At 34.6% G+C, this 20742-nt stretch overlaps 1 protein-coding gene across 2 annotated transcripts; it reads left to right on the forward strand.

The window, feature by feature from the left end:
- Window positions 1–5227: 5227 nt before the first annotated feature.
- LOC125829610 (protein ACTIVITY OF BC1 COMPLEX KINASE 8, chloroplastic) lies at window positions 5228–19493 on the forward strand. Of its 2 annotated transcripts, none has more exons than XM_049508815.1 (21): window positions 5228–5813; window positions 6909–7044; window positions 7881–8047; window positions 8946–9066; window positions 9208–9308; window positions 9687–9785; window positions 10936–11046; window positions 11143–11222; window positions 11483–11552; window positions 12069–12142; window positions 12231–12300; window positions 12411–12499; window positions 13788–13912; window positions 14179–14259; window positions 14354–14414; window positions 14541–14595; window positions 14683–14781; window positions 14887–14976; window positions 15318–15377; window positions 15459–15582; window positions 19086–19493. In XM_049508815.1, exons 1-20 carry the CDS (start codon window positions 5349–5351, stop codon window positions 15573–15575), a joined length of 2271 nt encoding a protein of 756 aa, XP_049364772.1. In that variant the 5' UTR covers window positions 5228–5348; the 3' UTR covers window positions 15576–15582; window positions 19086–19493. The 2 variants fall into 2 exon arrangements, with proteins under 2 accessions (XP_049364772.1, XP_049364771.1); XM_049508814.1 differs by having other exon boundaries at window positions 19091–19493.
- The last annotated feature ends 1249 nt before the right edge of the window (window positions 19494–20742 follow it).

The following is a 20742-nucleotide window of genomic DNA, read 5'->3' on the forward strand; positions in this document are numbered from 1 at the left end:
TCCATTCCGGGGACGTTGCTCATGATCTTTTGCTATGTATAAGACTTTTCTTTTTAGTTATGTTTTGACTATGAGGGTGAGCCCGGTAGTTTGTCTTGGCCCCCGCTAAGTACTCATGTTTAGAGGTGGTGTTGGACAAGTTGTGTATTATGCTTGAGTTTGACTCATCTATGATATTTATGTATCATTTCTTCTTTTTTTCTCTTGCTCCCTTAGTCCCGATTTCCCCCTTGATTATGCTTATCGCTTATGGTCATTTTAATTGCTTCCGCGACCAAGGATGTGTAATGATATGCTATAAGGCTTGTTTGGGGTTTCTTCGGGTTCCCCATTCGCCGGTCACGTCTAGGCCCTAGGCTTGGGTCGTGACAGTATTGTACTGTGTTGTATTGTGTCGTACTTGGAGCTGTCAAAATAGACTTTTCCCGTTCGACCGTCCCAACCAAACCCTTGAATTAAGTGGGGTTGGACTTAATTTTTTCAGTCCATTTAAGAAAGAGGCTTTTTAGCCTAGCCTCATTTGGCCCACTAGCCTCATAGGCCCAATCCGCAAGCATTAGAGGCTAGCCTGTGGGCTGTGAATTTTTAAAATATTTATTATATATATAGATTTTTTCCAATAAATATTTTAACAAATATAAAATCAAGAAAGTATTCATTCTTCTTTAAACCCCATAATCATTACTAATGCATTCTCATCATTTAACTAACTATACGTAAAAAGCATTTAAAACCCTTCATCAATTTCTATTACTCCCAATCAAACAAAGGCATACAAGGTTTAATAATGCTTAACAGTTGGTTAAGAAGTCATTTTGCCTCAATTAATCAAATAATCACTCTGGAACTTGAGATTTCCCTCATTGTTGGGACTTAAAACCATCACAAGCTAATCACAATAAGAATTTGAAACCAATAATAATCATATCAATTATTTTAGAAAACGGGGTAAAATTGACCCAAAAATCTAATTGTGAAAACAAAGGGTATATTTGAAAATTTGTACAATAATGCGTTATTCAAAGAATTTGGAAATTAACGATGAAAACCATTTCGAAAATGAAGTTGAATCGAACCCACAATCACTATTTCTAATTAAAACTCAAGTTCTTGAAAATCTTCTTAAATTTGAATCCAAAATAGCAATTTAGATGTCAAAATCCTGCAATAATTAATGAACCCAATCGAAGTTTCTTGAAAAAGTCTTTCAAAATCACATTTATTGAGCTTTTAGGGTTCAAAAATTGAAGAAGATGGAAAGAAACTCGATTTTGAAAAATAAGACAAGGCCAGGGGTCCTTGGTGAATGTGGACTCTCGCCAATTAACTCTCTGTGAACGCGGAGATCTGACATCCCGACCCTCTGCGCATGCACGGATCATCAAACACCAGCTATCAGCAAAATCAACAAATATCAAAATCTTTGAATGTACTAACCAAATGTATTACCCAACTAAATTTGACATTTTGGACTCAATGGAACCGTCGAAACACAAATTCAGAATCTCCTCAATCTAAAACCCATGAAAGTTGCAATAAACTAACTTAAGACTAAAAAATATCAAAGTGCCCTCAGAATCTCCGAAAAAATCAACCAAGACCTCAACTAGGCCTAAAGTCATCCCTGATCCAAGTGAAACCGTCAAGCATCCAACTGAGCGTCCGAACTTTGGATGTTGACCAAAGTCAACCCAAAGACTAAAATCACTTAAACTTTCAACTTATGACCTTAAATCCACGAAATATGTTCGAATCAGAAAACAACAACACTCATACCAAATTTTACATTCTGAAGCTGATGGGACTGACGGAATCTCATTGAGACTCAAAACGCAGATTGTTACCAAAAAACACTATTTAGACTTTAACTCATGCAAAAACTCAAAACTTTCAAAAATCACCACTTTTATTCAAATTTCAAAACCAATCTCACAAACTAATCCGAAAAGACTCTAGGCAACTATCGGAAGGGATAAAATGATAATTTTAAATTTCAAAAATAACCTTCAAAGTCATTACACGTGATTCCTCAATCTATAAAATCATTGTCATGAAGATAAAAAAATCCTTAGAACAGTTTGAACCATATCTATCGTGTGTTAAGATAAAAAAATTTATTGCAAAATTTCTTGATATAGTAAAACTTAGATACTTTGGGGCATAAAAAATACTTAAAAAACACGTTGTTGATCACTTAGTAGTTGATGTCCCAGACATGACTGATTTAATTGACAAAATAAATTTCAAGGATGATCACATTTATTTTTGAACTACTTTTTAGCCATGCATATGAATGATGTTGTTGAGTTTTACACAAATCTTAAGGTCTTTAATAGTGCAATTATTGTAAGTACATCTATGAAAGGGTATCTATTGTATTTGACAGTGTTAGGTTAGCATAAATCATGTATGAGAATTATTATCTCACTAAGAATTTACACAGGAACGAGTTAAAAAAAAAAGAGACGAGATGTGTGCCGAAGGATGAAATGAAGTCATTTCACAAACTTCTATTTGAGTTTGTGAATAAGTGCATCCTGCCTCGCTCTAAGAGGTGCCATAAAGTTATTTATCGTGATCTGGGAATGTCTTGGACTTAGATTAGTACATAACCTTCCAACTCTCATGATCAAACACACGATGAGGGTTATAGATCCTAAACATGATCCTTGTGGCTTGACTATCTTTAGCCACCTAGCTCCTCATTAAAAAAAGTAGTCTATGTATATCTTCGTTTTCTAAGAAATGGTGCATATATCCTTTTTCCGTTAACATATCTATATTTACATTATTTTTAATTTCATAAAGTACCAAGTGATTTTAAAAGACTACCTTGCCCATTTTTTTTGGCCCATTATGAAACCTCCAAACTATAAACGAGCCATACATAGGTTGGACGGAACAATAATAGAACTTGGTTTCTTACATTACTACACATATATTACTTCATAACAACAATGTATTCCATACTCAGATGGATTATTAGTCTTTCTTCGACTACTAAATCCATAAACAAGCAATACACAGGTTGAACTGATCAATAATAAAACTTGTTTTCTTACATTACCCAACACAAATAAAAAGCGCCCAACCCCTCTTCTACTCAATCATAAAATAAGGTATGATCGGATATAAAATAAAAGAAGAAATGAGTTTTTTTTTTAGTTGGGTAGGGTGTGAATAAAGTCAATCCTCTAGAGGGATAAAAAGAACATGTGAGATAATTTTCAAAAAACAAGTGATATTTTTGAAATTAAAGAAATAAGTTTAAATTTTGTTTAAATATAATTTACTAACAAAAAAATAAGATTATATATTATATATGTACCACTATTAAATGATAAGCACATATACATTATATATATCCAACATTATTTTTAACAAAGATATATGCCTCTAAATAAAGCTGAAGGTATCAATATGGGTTGTGGTACACTAGTATGAGTTGTGGTGTTCTTTGGCTACTAAATCCATAAACAAGTAATACACAGGTTGAACGGATCAATAATAAAACTTGTTTTCTTAAATTACCCAACACAAATAAAAAACACCCAACCCCTCTTCTACTCAATCATAAAATAAGTTATGATCGGATATAAAATAAAAGAAGATATGAGTTTTTTTTAGTTGGATAGGGTGTGAATAAAGTCAATCCTCTAGAGGGGTAAAAAGAACATGTGAGATAATTTTCAAAAAACATGTGATATTTTTGAAATTAAAGAAATAAGTTTAAGTTTTGTTTAAATATAATTTACTAACAAAAAAATAAAATTATATATTATATATGTACCACCTATTAAATGATAAGCACATATACATTATACATATATATATATATATATATTATATATATGTACCACCTATTAAATGATAAGCACATATACATTATATATATATATATATATATCCAACATTATTTTTAACAAAGATATATGCCTCTAAATAAAGCTGAAGGCATCAATATGGGTTGTGGCACACTAGTATGAGTTGTGCTGTACTGGTGGGAGCGCTTCATCCTTAATCAAAGGTCTCGAGCTCCGAACACCGAACAACGAATGGAAAACAAAAAAAATGCTGATCATTTTTCCTAAAATAAACGACAAAAGAGACCAACATTATCAAGGGTGTTCAAGAGTTTTTTTTTTCTTTCTAATAAGTGAGTTGAATATTATTTGTTTAACCTAGAAATTCTACGATGAACGATCCCAACATTTGTCGATATCAAAAACAAACAATCGTGTTTTTTTATTTTTGATGCATTGATTTTATATGATAAAAATATAGGATTATTGTATATAAAGTGAAATATTGATTAAACAAATGCGCCTAGCTTTACGAAACATAAATCATACTCTAGCAGAGATTTTTTTTTTCTTAAAAAAAGAAGAAGATAAAACGCATGTATCGATTTTAACTTTGGGTTTAAAGTTGTTAACATATATAAACACAAATTTTAATGTAAAATGTTGGATTTTTTTGTTTTCACCCTTTGAAAGTGCATTATATCCTAGATAAAATTAGAAATACATGATATCTAAATATATAAATTTCAAAATAATTAAAATAATTTATTCATATATGTTACTCTATATTATTAAAATTGTAATATTAATAATTAAGAAACTTGAGGAACATTTAAGAATTTCAGGTAAATTAAAATTAATAAATGTATGATGCAAGAATAATGGTGTTTTAAGGTTGTGTTCTGCTCTCCAAATAAAATAAAATAAAAAGTTGTGCACTCTGTGGGTTCGAAGCCGCGAAGTCTGGGCAAAAAAGAGTAAGCTCAACCACTGCACCAAAGGAAGATTTTACATCAAGGATGTTCAACATCAATTATTTATCCCTTAAACTCAAAATCTGGCCTTTGTGTATGATGCAATTTTCCGGTGAAGGGTGTTCGGCTGACCACCCTTGGTAGACTGTAGCTCCTCCTCTGGTTGTGGTGCATTGGTGAAAGGGCTTTATCGAGCATGATTCAAATTTAGTTAGAGCTCTAATGTGGATATCAAACACCGTTTGTAAAACCAAAAAGAAAGGACAAAAGATACTGTGATCATTCCATCCGTAAGGCTAATACTTAACGAGACCCAATTAACCAATCAAATTTCTCTCCACACCTATCTCTCTTGTGACGTGGCATCTCTTCTACCATATAATATAATTTCTTTCTACTTCTTATATTCATAGGATATAAATAACATAAATATATATATAATAATTCCTATTTTTCTCCGCCATTAACTTCCCCTTCTCCTTCACAAGCTCCATAAATTCTCTCTTAGCTATGGCAACTCAGTTCTAGAATCTTCTATAACTCAGTCTCTATATCTGCTACTACGACGAAAATGGCGAGTATTTCAGCTACACTTTCTACTGCAACTTTACCGGAACTCAAATTTCTATCTCCAATTTCGACTTCCAGAAGTTTCCATTTCCGTATACCTCAGCGGAGTAGAATTAAGACGGCGGCGGGGAAGAGAGAAGAGAAAGTGGTGTTGGAGGAGAGAGATGCAGAATTGTTGAGGAAAGTGAATGGGAGTGTGAATGGGAATGGGAGTGTGAAGAGGAGTGTTGATTTGAATGGTGCGTTGTTGGTGGATAAGTATAGTAATGGAAGTGTAGGTGTGATTGAGAGTGAAAATGAGAGTTTGATGAAGTATGTGAATGGGAATGGGAATGGTGTAGCGGGGAAGAGTGCTGAGAAGGTTGTGGAGGTGAAGGCGGAAGAAGTGGTTGAGAAGAGGAATAAGAAGAGTATTGATGAGATTGGACAAGAGGAGGCTTGGTTTAAGAAGAATAAGGAAGTTAAGGTATATGTGTTAACTTTGTATTTGTTGTTGTTTTAGCTTTTCGTTTTCGTTTTTTACATATTTAAATGTGTTGTTTTAGTTGTGTTTATGTGAATGATGTTGATAGCTGCAAATGAATTTGCTACTCGAGTACGAACCACAACATTTTGAGGTTAAGGCATCTTACATTTGGAAAAAAGAAGAAGACATTTTGAGGTTGATTGATACTGATTGGTTGCGAATGATCAAGTGTGGAGGGGTGTTTGTGCCCATATATATATATATATATATATATCACTAAATGGGATTATTCTATAAAGTTTCTACTTTTAGAATCTACTGTTTATTTTAAGTGCATTGTTATATTAATTCCAAATTGATTTTTGGGTGACTAGACTTGATATTTACTCTAACAAGGATGAGTAGTATGTTTAGTGAATATTTTTTGTTCGAAAGGAGTCAATGAAAGTTAGCTAAATCTAGTATTCCATAAACTCTAGTGGACCCTCATTCCTTTCTTTTACAGTATGAGGTTCAGTTAAATTGGTGTCATATTTGATGATTACAGCAGCAACTGCAGATCAATCTCAAATTTGTTCCTTTTCTTGATGAAGTTCAAGCCTGATGAACTTTATGTTCTCTCTTTGTCTAATTTTCTTAAGATGAGAATTATCAACACATGACCTAAGATGTTTATTACTGGCCTTTATGATGAAAAAAATGAAGTTCTCTTATTAGAGGTGCAAGACGAAGACCATCCTGGCCGAATGAGTTTGTGAGTTGACAATTTATTGGATTAGTTATATTAAAACTAAGACTAACCAGGTCACTATATCAACCTCACATCTACTCAATTGCTGTAGTGGGAAATGTAACAAAACTCGATGCATGAGGGGGGGTTCATAATTGGACCAGAAGGGGTTTGGAGACTCCGGTTTACGCAATGACTGTCAGAACCGTTTGTTGCAGTTGGCAAAGAAACTAAATGATAAAGAAGGATTTCAAATGCTTATATAAAATATTGCAGTTTTGCCTCTGTGCTTTAAGGGTTCTCGTGATCTCTGGTTCATTTCTGGATGGAAGCCAGATTATGACGTTACTGAATGGTTTTTGCAGGTCTCTGTAACACCTGGAGGCCGTTGGAACAGATTCAAAACATATTCAACAATTCAAAGGACTTTAGAGATATGGGGATCTGTCTTCACTTTCTTATTCAAGGCTTGGTTGAATAATCAAAAGTTCTCCTATCAAGGTTGGTCAATGACATAACCCAATTTTTTAATAAGAATTGAGAAGAAAATTACCGTAATGTGTCGTTCCTAGCAAAATGCTGGTCTTCTCTTTTTTTAACATGTCACAATGGCTCAAAACAGGGTGATAAATCCCCATGATTTTGTTATATTGACCCCCCCAAAAGGTCTGCTTTTTGGCACCTGTTTCAATTAGAAACATTAAGGAATGAGGCCTAATTCTACTTTAAAAAAATAAAAGCCTATTCAAAATTCACTTAAACTGATCTACATGAATAGCTTTTTAGCTATTCACTTTTTTAGTTTCTTCTCTGAATTTTCCCTGCATTGAAGATATTGGGATCCACAAACTGATTTTAAAAAAATATTTTACTCTTCTAAAAGGATAAGCTATTTATGCCGTTCTCGTTGGTTGTTGCTAGTCCAACGGACATTTCAGGACACCAACTTCCTATCAAGTCCGAACTATTCTTTTTCATTTAGTGATATTTCTTCTTTATATTGATGACACTGAACTATGCAATAGTCAAAATGATTACCATGAATCCTAAAGAATCTATTTTCCATCATTTCCCCCCTTTATACTTTGTTTTGACCTATTTTCCCCAGATTTTACAACAATAACCTATCTATAAATGTTGATAACAAATCAGCGACCAATACACCGGCAACTCCCATCATATGAAACGGGTATTGAGGAGGCTAGGTTAGCCAAAAGATTGTTAATTCTTGTTGCACTTCAGAAAATCATCATTTGCCACCCCAATCTGTTATGCTCAGTGATAATACAAAAAAAATACTCCTTACTGTAACTAATATGAGGAGCTGCTTCATGCAGGTGGAATGACAGAAGCAAAAAAAACTGAGCGGAGAAAGGTCCTTGCTAAGTGGTTAAAAGAAACTATTTTGAGATTGGGTCCAACTTTTATCAAGATTGGCCAGCAATTCTCAACAAGAGTGGATATTCTTGCTCAGGAGTACGTTGATCAGTTGTCTGAGCTTCAGGTTGGTGATGTCCTGATTAAGTTACTGTATGTTTGATCTTCTATTACACGCATTTCATCAAAATTTGGTACCTTTTCAGCATCCTTTAAATTTGAAGATTGAGGCATAGTTGTCGTTGTTATTTAAGCTTGAAGACATCTTTTGTTCAGTTTAAGTAGCTAGGGATCTTGGCTCATCATCTGAAATTGGTATCAAAGTGAACACTCCGGTCATATATATAGCTTACTATTAAATTTTGCCAATCCAACTATTGTTTATCTTTCTGTTGTTTAGTATTTTCTTGAGACGATGTGTAATTTCTCAAGCTGGCACTATTCATATCTGTTTTTCCTCTGAGATTTCCGATATCTCGAGTAACAGACACTAGCGATGCGTAGAGCTTGAAAGATTATTTTAGCAACAAAGATTATCTGTGTACAAGAAACCTGACTCACATATACATGACATTAGCTTACAGAATGCAATGAAGAGGACGACTGAGCATGTTGTTGGAGTAGATGATTCTTACACAATCGATGACTATGTAATACTTGAGATGATATCAACATATAAGTAAATGAATTATGCAGTTGAGATCCATAGTCCCAGAGATGGGATATACTAACTTTGAAACATTTTATATTCTGAAAGCATACTAAAGTAACTTCTAAAGTTAGCCTATATAATTGGCAACACATGCTATGCAGTAAATTGATTTTCACCTAGGATGAAGCATGCCTGGCTGCTTTTGTATTCTTTTGCGGTGTACTTTCCCTTCATACCTTCTCGTGATTTCCGTTATGGGTTTTCTGTCATTTCCTGGTGCTATGCAGTATGATTTTTTTTTTCTTCTTTTTCTTAGAAATTATTAATTTTACAGGGCATTGTTTATTTACAAGACTAATTTTTCTCTGCTTAGGACCAAGTTCCTCCTTTCCCATCCGAAACTGCTGTATCAATAGTTGAAGAAGAACTTGGCAGCTCATTGGATAATATATTTGAAAGATTTGACCGTGAACCAATAGCTGCTGCAAGTCTTGGTAATATTCACTTAATTCTGATTGTCACATAGGTCCATCCTTCATTCAGCAAATAAATTCTGCAGCTACCAGTTATTGTTCTATGTACTCAACAAGCTTTACCAGAATGAAATATAAGAACACTGATATATTATAATGCAGGTCAGGTGCATCGTGCAAGACTGAATGGGCAGGAAGTAGTTGTCAAAGTACAAAGGCCCGGTCTTAAGGATCTTTTTGATATCGATCTTAAAAACCTGAGGGTCAGTTTTAGATAAAGTATCTTTTACATGTAACTCTTGAGTTCTTTTGTGTTATTGTTTGGATATGATATAAAGTAAAATCAGATCTTCATTGACTGCATAGAGAAAGCCCCTCTTTGCTGTTTTTTCTTCTTAGATCTTCCGATCTAACTTCCAGACGTTTGCCTGAATAATTCTCACTTCAAGTAATTTATCCGTATGCTTGGGTGCTATGACCTAGTTTTCATGATGAATGACACTCCTACAGGATATTGTGCACTAATCATTCGTACGAGAAGTGAATTTATAGCACTGATATGATCATTTCTACTTCTAATTTTCAAAAGATAGGTTGTTTATTATCATATATATCTTTTTCATGTGACATATTTCTTGCAGGTGATAGCTGAATATCTGCAGAAAATAGATCCTAAATCTGATGGTGCGAAAAGAGATTGGGTTGCAATCTATGATGAATGTGCAAATGTCTTGTATCAGGTATTTTGTTAGTAAATCATTTATTTTAATATTGCCAATTTAGCATCATCATTTCATCAAAAAAAATTTAAAAGGACTTCAGGATTCTTTCCTCAATCTGACTTATTTTTGTTTTCTTTTTGCATTAAGTTTATTGTTAATGTACTTTTCCCTGTTTGAGGTGGACTTGGTGTCTAATTGACTTGCCCAGTTTGCTTGTACAAGTTTCATTCCAAAGACATATATCTAGTGGTGAGGTCTGAACCATATAGGTTTTCATGGAAGAAATTTTTCTGGTTGACAGACAATCGTAGAAACATGAGCTTGTGATATAGCTACACCTAATTCCAGACCGGTTAATGCAAGAACTAAAAATAAAGGACAAGGATTCAGAGTTTTAATTAGTTATGAATCAGCATCTTCAGTGTTCAAGGAATTCAAATATATTGGTCTTTAACAAGAACGGTATTGAACTGTTAAGAAAATGTAATGGAATCTCATGTGAGAAGGAGAAGAGATTCATTCAAAAGTTCTCATCGTATTATGGTTTGATATGAAATAAAAATACACTATCTTATCTTGTTAGTAGGTTCTCTTTGCACTTATTTATAATACTTTAAAATACAATTACCAGTTTTAGAAAAAATAAAATAATAGAATACTTCCATTTACTATTTACTCAAGAGTTCAGGACTTGGAGCCTGTTTGGATTGACTTATTTTAAGTGCTTTTAAGCCAAAATAGCTTCCAAGCACTTTTGTAGTGTTTGGATAAAATAAAAAAGGTGTTTCTAAACACTTGTTTATAAGCCAAAAAACCCAAAAATAAGCCAAAAATCATAAGTTTGAATTTCTAACTTACGGCTTTTGACTAATGAGCCAAAAGCTATATACCCATCCAAACATGCTCTTCAACAATGACAACTGGTCACCTGGGGACTGTGTTTTTGATGGCTTTGTATTAACTAGCAATCATGAATTGAAAGTAGTTTATAAGTTACTCTAGTGCTTGCCTGACCTGCATTCTGGTCCTATTATTTTATTTTGTATCTAATTCAATAGTCAAATGCTGCTGAATCTTTTTAGGATCAGTGTGTTGCTACCCTCCTTGATTTGCATCTTTCAAGCTGTAAGTTTGTCTAATTAGAGATGTTATTTTATGAGTTTTGCAGGAGATTGATTACACTAAGGAAGCTGCCAATGCGGAACTGTTTGCAAGTAACTTCAAAAACTTGGATTATGTGAAAGTCCCATCGATATACTGGGAATATACCACACCACAGGTTCAACATAATCAGTGATAATGATGGCTTAACTGATTAACATTGAATTCTCTCCACAATTCATTTTACTTGAATGATATTTTTCACTCCTTTCAGGTTTTGACAATGGAGTATGTCCCAGGCATTAAAATAAATAGGATAGAAGCCTTAGATCAATTGGGAGTTGATAGGAAAAGGTGAGCTGAAAGTTATGCCATTCAATTTGTTGAACTATGAAATTTACCTAGATCCTTCATTTTCATTCATGTACTGGTGTTGTAATCATGTCCGAGAGACATGTTGCTTCACAGGAATCCTTAATAAGTACTCAGACGGCCTGCTAAAATTGGATGTGTTCTGTCAATTCATTCTCATGTCTGATAGTAACTCAGGTACTGAGTAATAATAACAGGACCGGAAATGATATGCCTTTGGACTTCTCTTAATTGTTTATCAGATTAGGGAGGTATGCGGTTGAATCCTATCTGGAGCAAATTCTGTCTCATGGTTTCTTCCATGCTGATCCAGTAAGATTTCTCACCGACATTCACAGTTCTTCTGTTCTACTTTGATTCACAGTGCACTTTGTAACCAAATGGCAACATATAATAGATCTGTCAGTTTGAGGTTTAACATATTTAATAAACGAGTATAAGAACTTTCCACTTCCTTTGTTTCCCTTTTTTGCATCCTCATAGTTTACCCGGCTGCATCACCATGTTTGCTTTCCTTCTAACCATTCAACTCCCAAGCAATATAAGCTGCAACAGAATCTTGCGTTGATTGTTCAAGGAAAATTATTTTGTTATAGATTGGTAATCGTACCTCATTCACTTGGATAGGACCAAGTAATTACTTCAGAGATACATTTGGAGAGCTTCACCTTCCATACTAACCAATTCTAAGCTGTTGATATCTTTTACTCTTTTCAAAGTTAAAACATTGTTTCCATCTTACTACTTAGCTTTAGCCTTATCTCATATCTGTGAAGTGTGAAAGTGATGGTTTCCAAAGAAAGTTGGTGTTGATTTAATATCTTGCAGCATCCTGGAAATATAGCTGTGGATGATGTTAATGGTGGAAGGTTGATCTTTTATGATTTTGGAATGATGGGAAGGTAAGTTAAACATTTCCATCTAAGTAATATAAATGACTCTGAAGTTCTCCAACCTAAATCAGTTCTCACTTACTCTATCGCATTGCAGCATAAGTCCTAATATCAGAGAAGGCTTGCTGGAAACATTCTATGGAGTTTATGAGAAAGATCCAGATAAGGTGATCAAACTTGAAGTTCCCAGGCTTGTTTATTTCCTTTTTTTTTATGGGTTCTGTCACTGTTCTACTTAACCACATAAATGCTGGGCTAAATTTCTCGTTGAATGCAGGTCCTGCAAGCAAGTATTCAAATGGGTATTCTGGTGCCTACTGGCGACATGACTGCTGTCAGACGAACTGCACAGTTTTTCCTTAATAGGTACTCGCCCACATCATATCTTTCATTTTTTATGTTGTTTAAAGTGAAACTGAATGTTATAGACTTGAGACTGGCAAAATTAAGCCCATTGTCGACATTACTAAATTACTAATCACCTAAGATTGTGGGCTGATGTAGATTTTGTGGTTTGGTATATTTTTCTGTGCTCTCATATACATAAATGAAGCAAAAAATTTGTTCGCAAACTGTTTGCATTAGAATCTGGGAGAGGTGTCTGTTTCGACAAGGGTTTTTTACCTTTTTTCCTCTATTTGCCTTTATCTCTTTTTCTCAACCAGGTATTAGCTCAGATTATGCCTGTTGTACATCAACTTGTCAGCCCCTAAATATTTGTGTTCTACATATGATCTTTCCATGTTCAAGTAAAAATTTGGTCCATCTTGTATAACATTTCCAACTGGTAGGTTTCTAATGATGGGTGTCTTTTTATTATTGACAAGTAATCAGATTTGATCAACAGAAAGTTGGGTGAAGCCTGTATACAAGAGGTAAACATCGAGCAGCTATAGAGCAAGCATTTCTTCCTACAAAGTCCAACCGGTATTTATACAAATAGAAACCCCTCATATGCTCCAACAAAGTGCAAAAAGAAGCCAGATTGAATGAAAAGGCCTTCCCAATCTTTCAAAAGCCGTTTGGTTTTTTTCGCCCCATATAGTCCACATCGTGGCTTGTGGTGGTATATTCTATATTCATCTTCTCAAATCCCTTCGACCTCTCAATTTGTTTCATCTTGAGAAGCTCCTTAACAGTTGTGGGCATTGCGTACCTACTTTTGAACAACCTGTCTGAAGCGATTCACCTATCTCATATCATTTTGCAGCGGATGAGCAGGTGGCTAACATCCACTCCTGCTCCTTTAAACAAGATACACCAGCTAATATGAATCTCTCTTTTCCGCATCTTTATTGACGTCTTCGGAGTTGGCTATTTACACGATTTACAACATTGGACAAAATTTGTCATGTAGTAAATGCGTTTCCTTTGTTTTCCCATTGCTTCTATTATCTATTCTGTTTCCTTTCAATCAGTTTAAGTGCATCAAATTTCAGGTCCTTTACTGCAAAAAAGAGAAGAGTCAATTCGACTCTCATTTTGTGGTTACCTGTGACCAGAACCTAAGCTGCATTGACTCTGAGCTATTTTAAAAAGACCTTTGATTCACAAGGTGCTTTGTATTGTGCATCGTCATTTGCATTGTTAATGGACAAGAACTCATCCGATAAGTGTTTAAATTGATTGAAGCTTGACAGTTGAAAGTTTGCAGCTTTGAAGAGCGCCTTGCAGCACAAAGAAAGGAGAGAGAAATGGCACAAGCAGAACTTGGGTTCAAAAAGCCATTGACCAAAGAGGAACAAAAAGAGAAAAAGAAGCAACGTTTGGCCGCAATTGGTAATTCACTTGTCTTATCTTCTTTTTCTGGTCTAGGTAATACACTTCTTTGTGATAGCTTGTTCTATTCCTTTGCCCTCTTTATTTCGGCTAATCCTGGGGGGCTGTTCAGGGGAATGGAGAAAAGCAACATGTTTTTATTGCTTGGTCCCCACTCCTCCCCCTCCCCCCCTTTTGCATAAGAGGTAAAAAGCAAAAAAAGAAGGGACTAGTTAATTGTTCACTTTACTTGTAGTCTCAAACTCAGATTTTCTTCTCACTAACAGGTGAAGATCTACTAGCCATTGCAGCAGATCAGCCATTCCGATTTCCTGCAACATTCACTTTTGTGGTTAGAGCATTTTCAGGTACTTGAGTGCCATCTTATGTAATTGCTTACAATTGTGCTACTTGCTTTGGCGTTCAACTTCTTATAGTGGAAACTATTATTATTGTTATCAGTTTTGGATGGCATTGGGAAGGGTCTTGATCCACGATTTGATATCACTGAGATAGCCAAACCGTGAGTGCACCACGATATATGATTTCTTTTCTTTTTGTAATTTCCTCCCCTTTTTTCGACATAAACTTTTATGCTGCTCTATAGCTGTGCCATCTTTTTTGACATAATTTTTATGCTGCTCTATAGCTATGCCCTAGAGTTGCTTAGGTTTCGTGAAGCTGGTGTTGAAGTTGTGGTAAAGGTAAACCTAGTAAAAGTTTGAAAGTATACGCAGGTTTTGTTTTTCATATGTGCTTAAGTTTTAACAATTAATCTTTCTGACTTGCAGGACTTCAGGAAGAGATGGGATAGACAGTCTCAGGCATTCTACAACTTGTTCAGGCAGGCTGATAGAGTTGAGAAACTTGCTGCAATTATCCAGCGACTGGTAGATAACATGCCATATCATAGCTTTAAATTAAAATTTGATCTCAGATCCATAATTTTTCAGTCTTATGCTTATTCATTTCTATCTATTCTGATTTGCTCACAGGAGCAAGGCGACCTTAAGCTTCGGGTTAGAGCTTTAGAATCTGAAAGGGCTTTCCAACGTGTTGCTGCTGTTCAGAAGACAATTGGAAGTGTAAGTTGTCATACATTCTGGTAATGTATACATATCACTTTCATGTGAAATTTGGTGTACTTTTTTAATCAAGAAAGGTACAACATGTTTGTTGTGTCATTCTTCTATATCAATAAAAAGTTATGCTGTGAGATGGAGCTATCACTGCGTTTACTATGGGCTGCCCCTGTTAGACCCTCTCTTTTGGGCCCTTTGGGGGTGGGGGGAAGAAAGAGGATTCACTCTTAGTGTAGATAATATCTATACTTACATAAGCTTGCTGCTCTTTTTGCCTGCTCATTGTTTCACTTCTTAATGACTTAAGGTCTTCATCTCATCTGTTTGGGAACTTATCTGAATAGGGAGTAGCCGCTGGAAGCTTGGTTAACCTAGCTACACTTTTGTATCTCAACTCCGTCCGTGTAAGTACATCTTCACTTGTATATTCAAGTTTGTCATCTTTGCATACTAATGTTTAACTTGCACGCATCTTCATTTTACAGACCCCCTCTATTATAGCATACACTGCCTGTGCATTCTTTGGCTTCCAAGTCCTGTTTGGCCTTCTGAAGGTTAAAAAATTAGATGAACGAGAAAGATTGATTACTGGAACAGCTTGAACAAATGGTGAGCAACTCTTCTCTAATTTAGAACTGACAGAAGCGAAAACTCTAAATTTTTATGAAGTCTTTCAAAGTTTGATAGGTAAATATTAGAGGTATGGTTCCAAATTTCAGATTTGCTTTAGGTTATAAGTCAAACTTTGGGTCATCTCAAAAAATATAATAAAAAGGAATTAGAGGTAGAAATGCCATCTTGAAACTTTTCATGTACAGTAAGCCATTAGAGTTGAGTCTTTAATGGCTTACTGTTCATGAAAAGTTTCCTGGTGGCATTTCTACCTCTATATCACATGCAAAAAAATGAAAATGGGTACGTTCCAGGCTATTGACATTTTTGTATTAGAGTTGATATTGGTTACTAATTATATCAAAGAAAATTAGAGTTAAACTTCAGAGGCTTTACACTGGTAGAGTCGGCGAGTCATTTTGGTATAGGGAGACATTCATCCATGTTAAAAGTTTGATAGACGACTTGCTCCTCCAGGTGGAAAAAAAGTTGACTCGGAAGGAAGAAACAAATTACTGGAAATTCAAAGTTGAAAAAAGATTCTTTATAATGGATTTTCATCTAAACATGTGTATAGTTTTTCATTAAACCTAAAAAGGCTTCTATTATATATCGCTTTAGGGTTAAGCACATGTACAAGTGTGCAAACAAAAGTAGGTTTCAAATATCAAAATTCCCAGAAAGAGAATTTAATAAGAGGAAAGTTTGAGCAAGACAGATTCTCGAAAAACTCTTTACTTCATATAAAAAAAAAAAGATTCTCGAAAATCTTCAAGTCCACTATGAAGGATAACTGGATAAGCTGGTGTTCAGCCTTTGACTGGAAGGAGCTAGGCTTGTTAAGCACTGTTGGTATGACATACTGCAAGGTCTCTAGATAAAACCTCAAGTTAAGACTTCCTTTTGGATCAAGCTTTCCGCAAGAAGTTTTATCTACCAGATAGAGCAAAAGTTGTACCAATATTGGCTAAAAACTTGGAATCTTTACTCTGGTTGATCATGGTTGCCTTCTGAACTACTGTAATGTTGAAACCATGGATTCTTGGATCTATATTGGCCCATATCATGGAGATGGCCTAACTCATGGGAAAATGGCTTCCAAACCTAAGCGGAGAGTGATTGTTTCATTAAGAAGAAGCTAGAAAAACATATATAAAATCTTCCTAAAAAACAATATAAATTGTCCTAGAACAATGAGGCTTCTGAAGGACCATTATAAAGAACTATTGGAAATTCAATATCATTGAAATAAGAAAGAAGGGAAATATGTGAATTAATCACATGATCCTCGGACACCTTTATGATAAAACACACAAGAGGGAGTGAATAGGTGTTCTGTGTGTTCCAAAAACTTCTGCAGATATTAAGTGGAGTACTAAAGGTTATATCAGACTAATAGTTAAGTTCTTTTTGAAAATTCTCTTTCAATGGGAATTCTTAGTTTTGATATAATGGAACTATTTTATAGAAATTAATTTTCTATTAATAGACAAGTGAACAAATTAAGAATGTTTAAATAAAGCTGTTAAGAAATAATTAACTGAATAAATGTGTGCTCTCTAACAACTTAAACTTTTAGATGAGATGTTCATATGCTTCAGATGTCCAGTCCTGGGCGCATGGGTGTTAAGAGTCCCACATCAGCTGTGGATGGGGTGTTTGGTCTACTTATACAGTCTTGTGCAATCCCTCACCTTATGAACTAGCTTTTGGGGTTGAGTAAGGCCTAAGGTCTATTTCTTATCAAAAGCAAATTGATAATGCAAACTCAAATTTATACTGGTTCAGCTATGCGTACATTCGATTCCCTTGTTCAGGGGTTCCACCAGATCAACTTATTTTTCTCTAACACAAAGTGATGAGTAACTTGCACGTGCACACATGTGTGGTTTTGTCTTTGTATCATCACGAAAGAGTTACATGTAGTGGTTTCAACTTTGCTAACCACCAACAAAGGCTGCCTAAACTTTTTCTCAGTTAGTGATTTAGAAAGCTAGGTCTTTGTCTAGACTTTAGAAATGAAGATGATTTTCATCCTTTTCGGTGTAGGGCTTCTTTTCAGTACAATGATGGACTCTCCTATGATAGATTGTAAACTATAAGTACCAATTTCCAAGTACAAGAAGCTGTGCTGCTTTGCTCTTTTCTTTTTGAGTGCTTGTCTGTCTTCTTGTCCTCAAGTTCTTGGTCAATTTCTACTAGATGTCCAGACTTTAGGAATTCTTTGTTGAAAGTATTCCTTATGTAGCACCAATAGCCGTTGGAGATCAAGTCTTCAAATTTCATAAACTTCAGCCAAAGTTGACTTGTTCAATCTTCAGTTGCCTCAAGTTATTTCCATATCCAGTTCTCCTAGCTGCCGAAACTTTTCATTCTTCAGTTCTTACATAACTCGTGCTTGTGTATCTGTGGATATTTTTAAGAGTAGCTTCCGCACAAGTTCAGTCTTTGAATTTGGTTCCTCCTTTCTTCAAGATCTTTTCCTTAATCTGGTACTTCTTTCCTTATTTATATCCTCATCAATTTCATTATTATGCTAAGTACCCAAAATCTATCACTTTCATTAGCAGTATGGATCTTCCTTTAATTGCTCAATTTATCAATCAGCATCCTTTGATCAATCAATCCTGCAAAACAAGAATCGCCACAGATCAGGATGAATTATTTGATTAAAATTCCAAATACCAAAATAACAACAATGCCTTAGTCTATATGAATCTTCACTGACTATGCTACTCCATTTAAACTCATCTCATGCCAATATTAAAATTCCAAATAAGTTTGTTTTTTAGACCATAATATAGAGATGTTAAATCCTTGGGTCAACACTTCATAGATTTTTCCTAGATCATAATATGGATGAATCTAATGATTGTCAGACTCTTTCCCGATAGAAGGAGCTTCATCCTCTTCAGTATGCCTTCCATAAGTTTATATAGTAACACATGATTGATTTCTCTTTTGAATCTTCAAATTCTTCCTTTTTTGTAGAACATTATCTGTTTCGCACCGTGCCTTGTTCCTTTCTTTTGCTTTATATAATAGAAGAACTTCTTTTCAATCCTTGGTTATTGAATGTTTCAGCTTGTATATTGCTATATTTACGAGGACCAAGTAGGGTCTGTACTTATAGCAGGATTAGCAAAAACTAGAAGACCACCTGAGGTTTTCAAGGGTGTAGGAACCAATTAAATTTTTTTCAGTGTGCATTTGTCAAGTTGGTTTTGTAGTTTCCATATAAATATTTGGTAGATATGATCTCTCTTCACAAACTTTTTGTTGGATTTCTTGGCCTAAGAGGGTTGAGGATGGGAGAAAAAATAGGTAGTCCTGTGAACAGATCATTCTGTGATCATCGCTGCAGTTTTAAGCGAAGCAGCAACAGGAAATACAAACTAAAAGACATTTTCGCTCTATATGTAAAATGCAAATAATGTTTTATGCTTACTCAAACTTCATTAAATTGGAATCATTTAATCTTACAGTTGGCCATTGTCCAGTACAGGTTACATCGCGAGATAATATATGGGAACTGCTATTCCAAGTTGTAACCCTGGAAAAACAGAAATAACGTGGATAGGACTTAACGGATCATTGAGTGTTCATAGCACTCCCATGGCCAAGAGTTACCAGTTTTGTCATTCAGCTTTAAGATGCATCATGTGGTAAGACTTCCAATATGGAGGTTAACTTCTAATTATGTTGGCCAAAACAGATTGTTGTATTTGCCAATCTCCACTATAGAGCACTCCTGTGAAGTAGTCCAAATAAGAAATCTTTCATGTAGTATGACACCCATTTTGACCTTCTGTAGCCTTAGTGTATAGGTATACAAAATCTAGGAGATAAATGTAACTAATTTTAGCCCTATCTATCTTCAACCTTATTTGTGGAGTTCGATTCTCTTGAATTTGTGTATATTATACAATGTGTACTTATATTTATTGTAAAATCAGTGTCATACGAGTATCCTAGGGATCAAATATGTCATTGAGCTAACCCTACTTTGTATTAGTCCTTTGTATGTGTATTAGTATATCAAGTCTTCTTAGACTATGTATATAATTTCAACTTGTTTAAAGCAGTCGGTCTACTGAACTGTCCTATGCACTTTGTATGTTGAATTATTATAAAGCTGAGGATTTTGCTGCGTTGCTTCATTTTAATCTTGTGAAGTATCTTGTGTCATGTGTCTCTAGAATCCAATTCTTTCTTGTTTCCATTTTCACCCACCAACATGGTGGATCCTCTAAATTTTTGTCCTTTAAACCCATTTATATACTATTATTTATCATTGTGGGACAACATACTTTGGATGAAGTGCTTGAGCTGTACCATGTGCTAGATAACATAAAAAACAAAACATCTACATTTTAAAGTTTGCACATCTGAAAAAGTGAGAAGACATTTGTGTATTGGCTAGTTAGTGTACGCGTGTATAGTTTTGTTGTGTTGGAAATTGGATTTACATTATATTAATTAGCTGTAGCTTGAAAAAGGATAATGCCTTAGCCTAATTGGTGGATAAAGTAGAAGGTCCGATTAATACCTTTTTATTATATGTGTGTGCATAAGCAAAGACTAAATAACTATTGATCTAAGACATTTTGTATCAAATTTCAAGTTAGACACACCATCCCTTCAAATTTTCCCTTCGTTCTTCTCTATGCATGGATACACTTATGAATGTATTAATGCATTTTTTGATACTACATGCATGTATCTTTGATTTTATATACATTTTTTATACCAACTACATTATGAAATATAGATACATAGGGAGAGAGGTGAGCGAGAGAGTCATATACATGCATATCACGCTTGAATATAGTGGTATGTGGAACAAATTATACCAAATTTGACTCCCATGTATCAAAGCAAATACATGTTCTGGCAAAGAAAAAGTGATATGGAGCGTAATTTCCTAAATTGATGTGAGCACATATAATTAGGACCTAAACGAATGTAATTTGTGTTTTTTGCTCATGAGAAAAAGTCTTAGGGTATTTGGTGTCCGGTTTAATCACCGAAAACGTTGTTGTATCAATGGAGATAAACCGTATGTTTAACTTAATCAAACTCAAAATCATGTTTACATATATACCTGTATATTGCGTCTTTTATCTACTATGGTTATATTATATATAAATTTCTTGC

This window comes from Solanum verrucosum, unplaced genomic scaffold (assembly GCF_900185275.1).
Source record: "Solanum verrucosum unplaced genomic scaffold, falcon-dt-bn FXZP01000031.1, whole genome shotgun sequence".
NCBI classification, from domain to species: domain Eukaryota; kingdom Viridiplantae; phylum Streptophyta; class Magnoliopsida; order Solanales; family Solanaceae; genus Solanum; species Solanum verrucosum.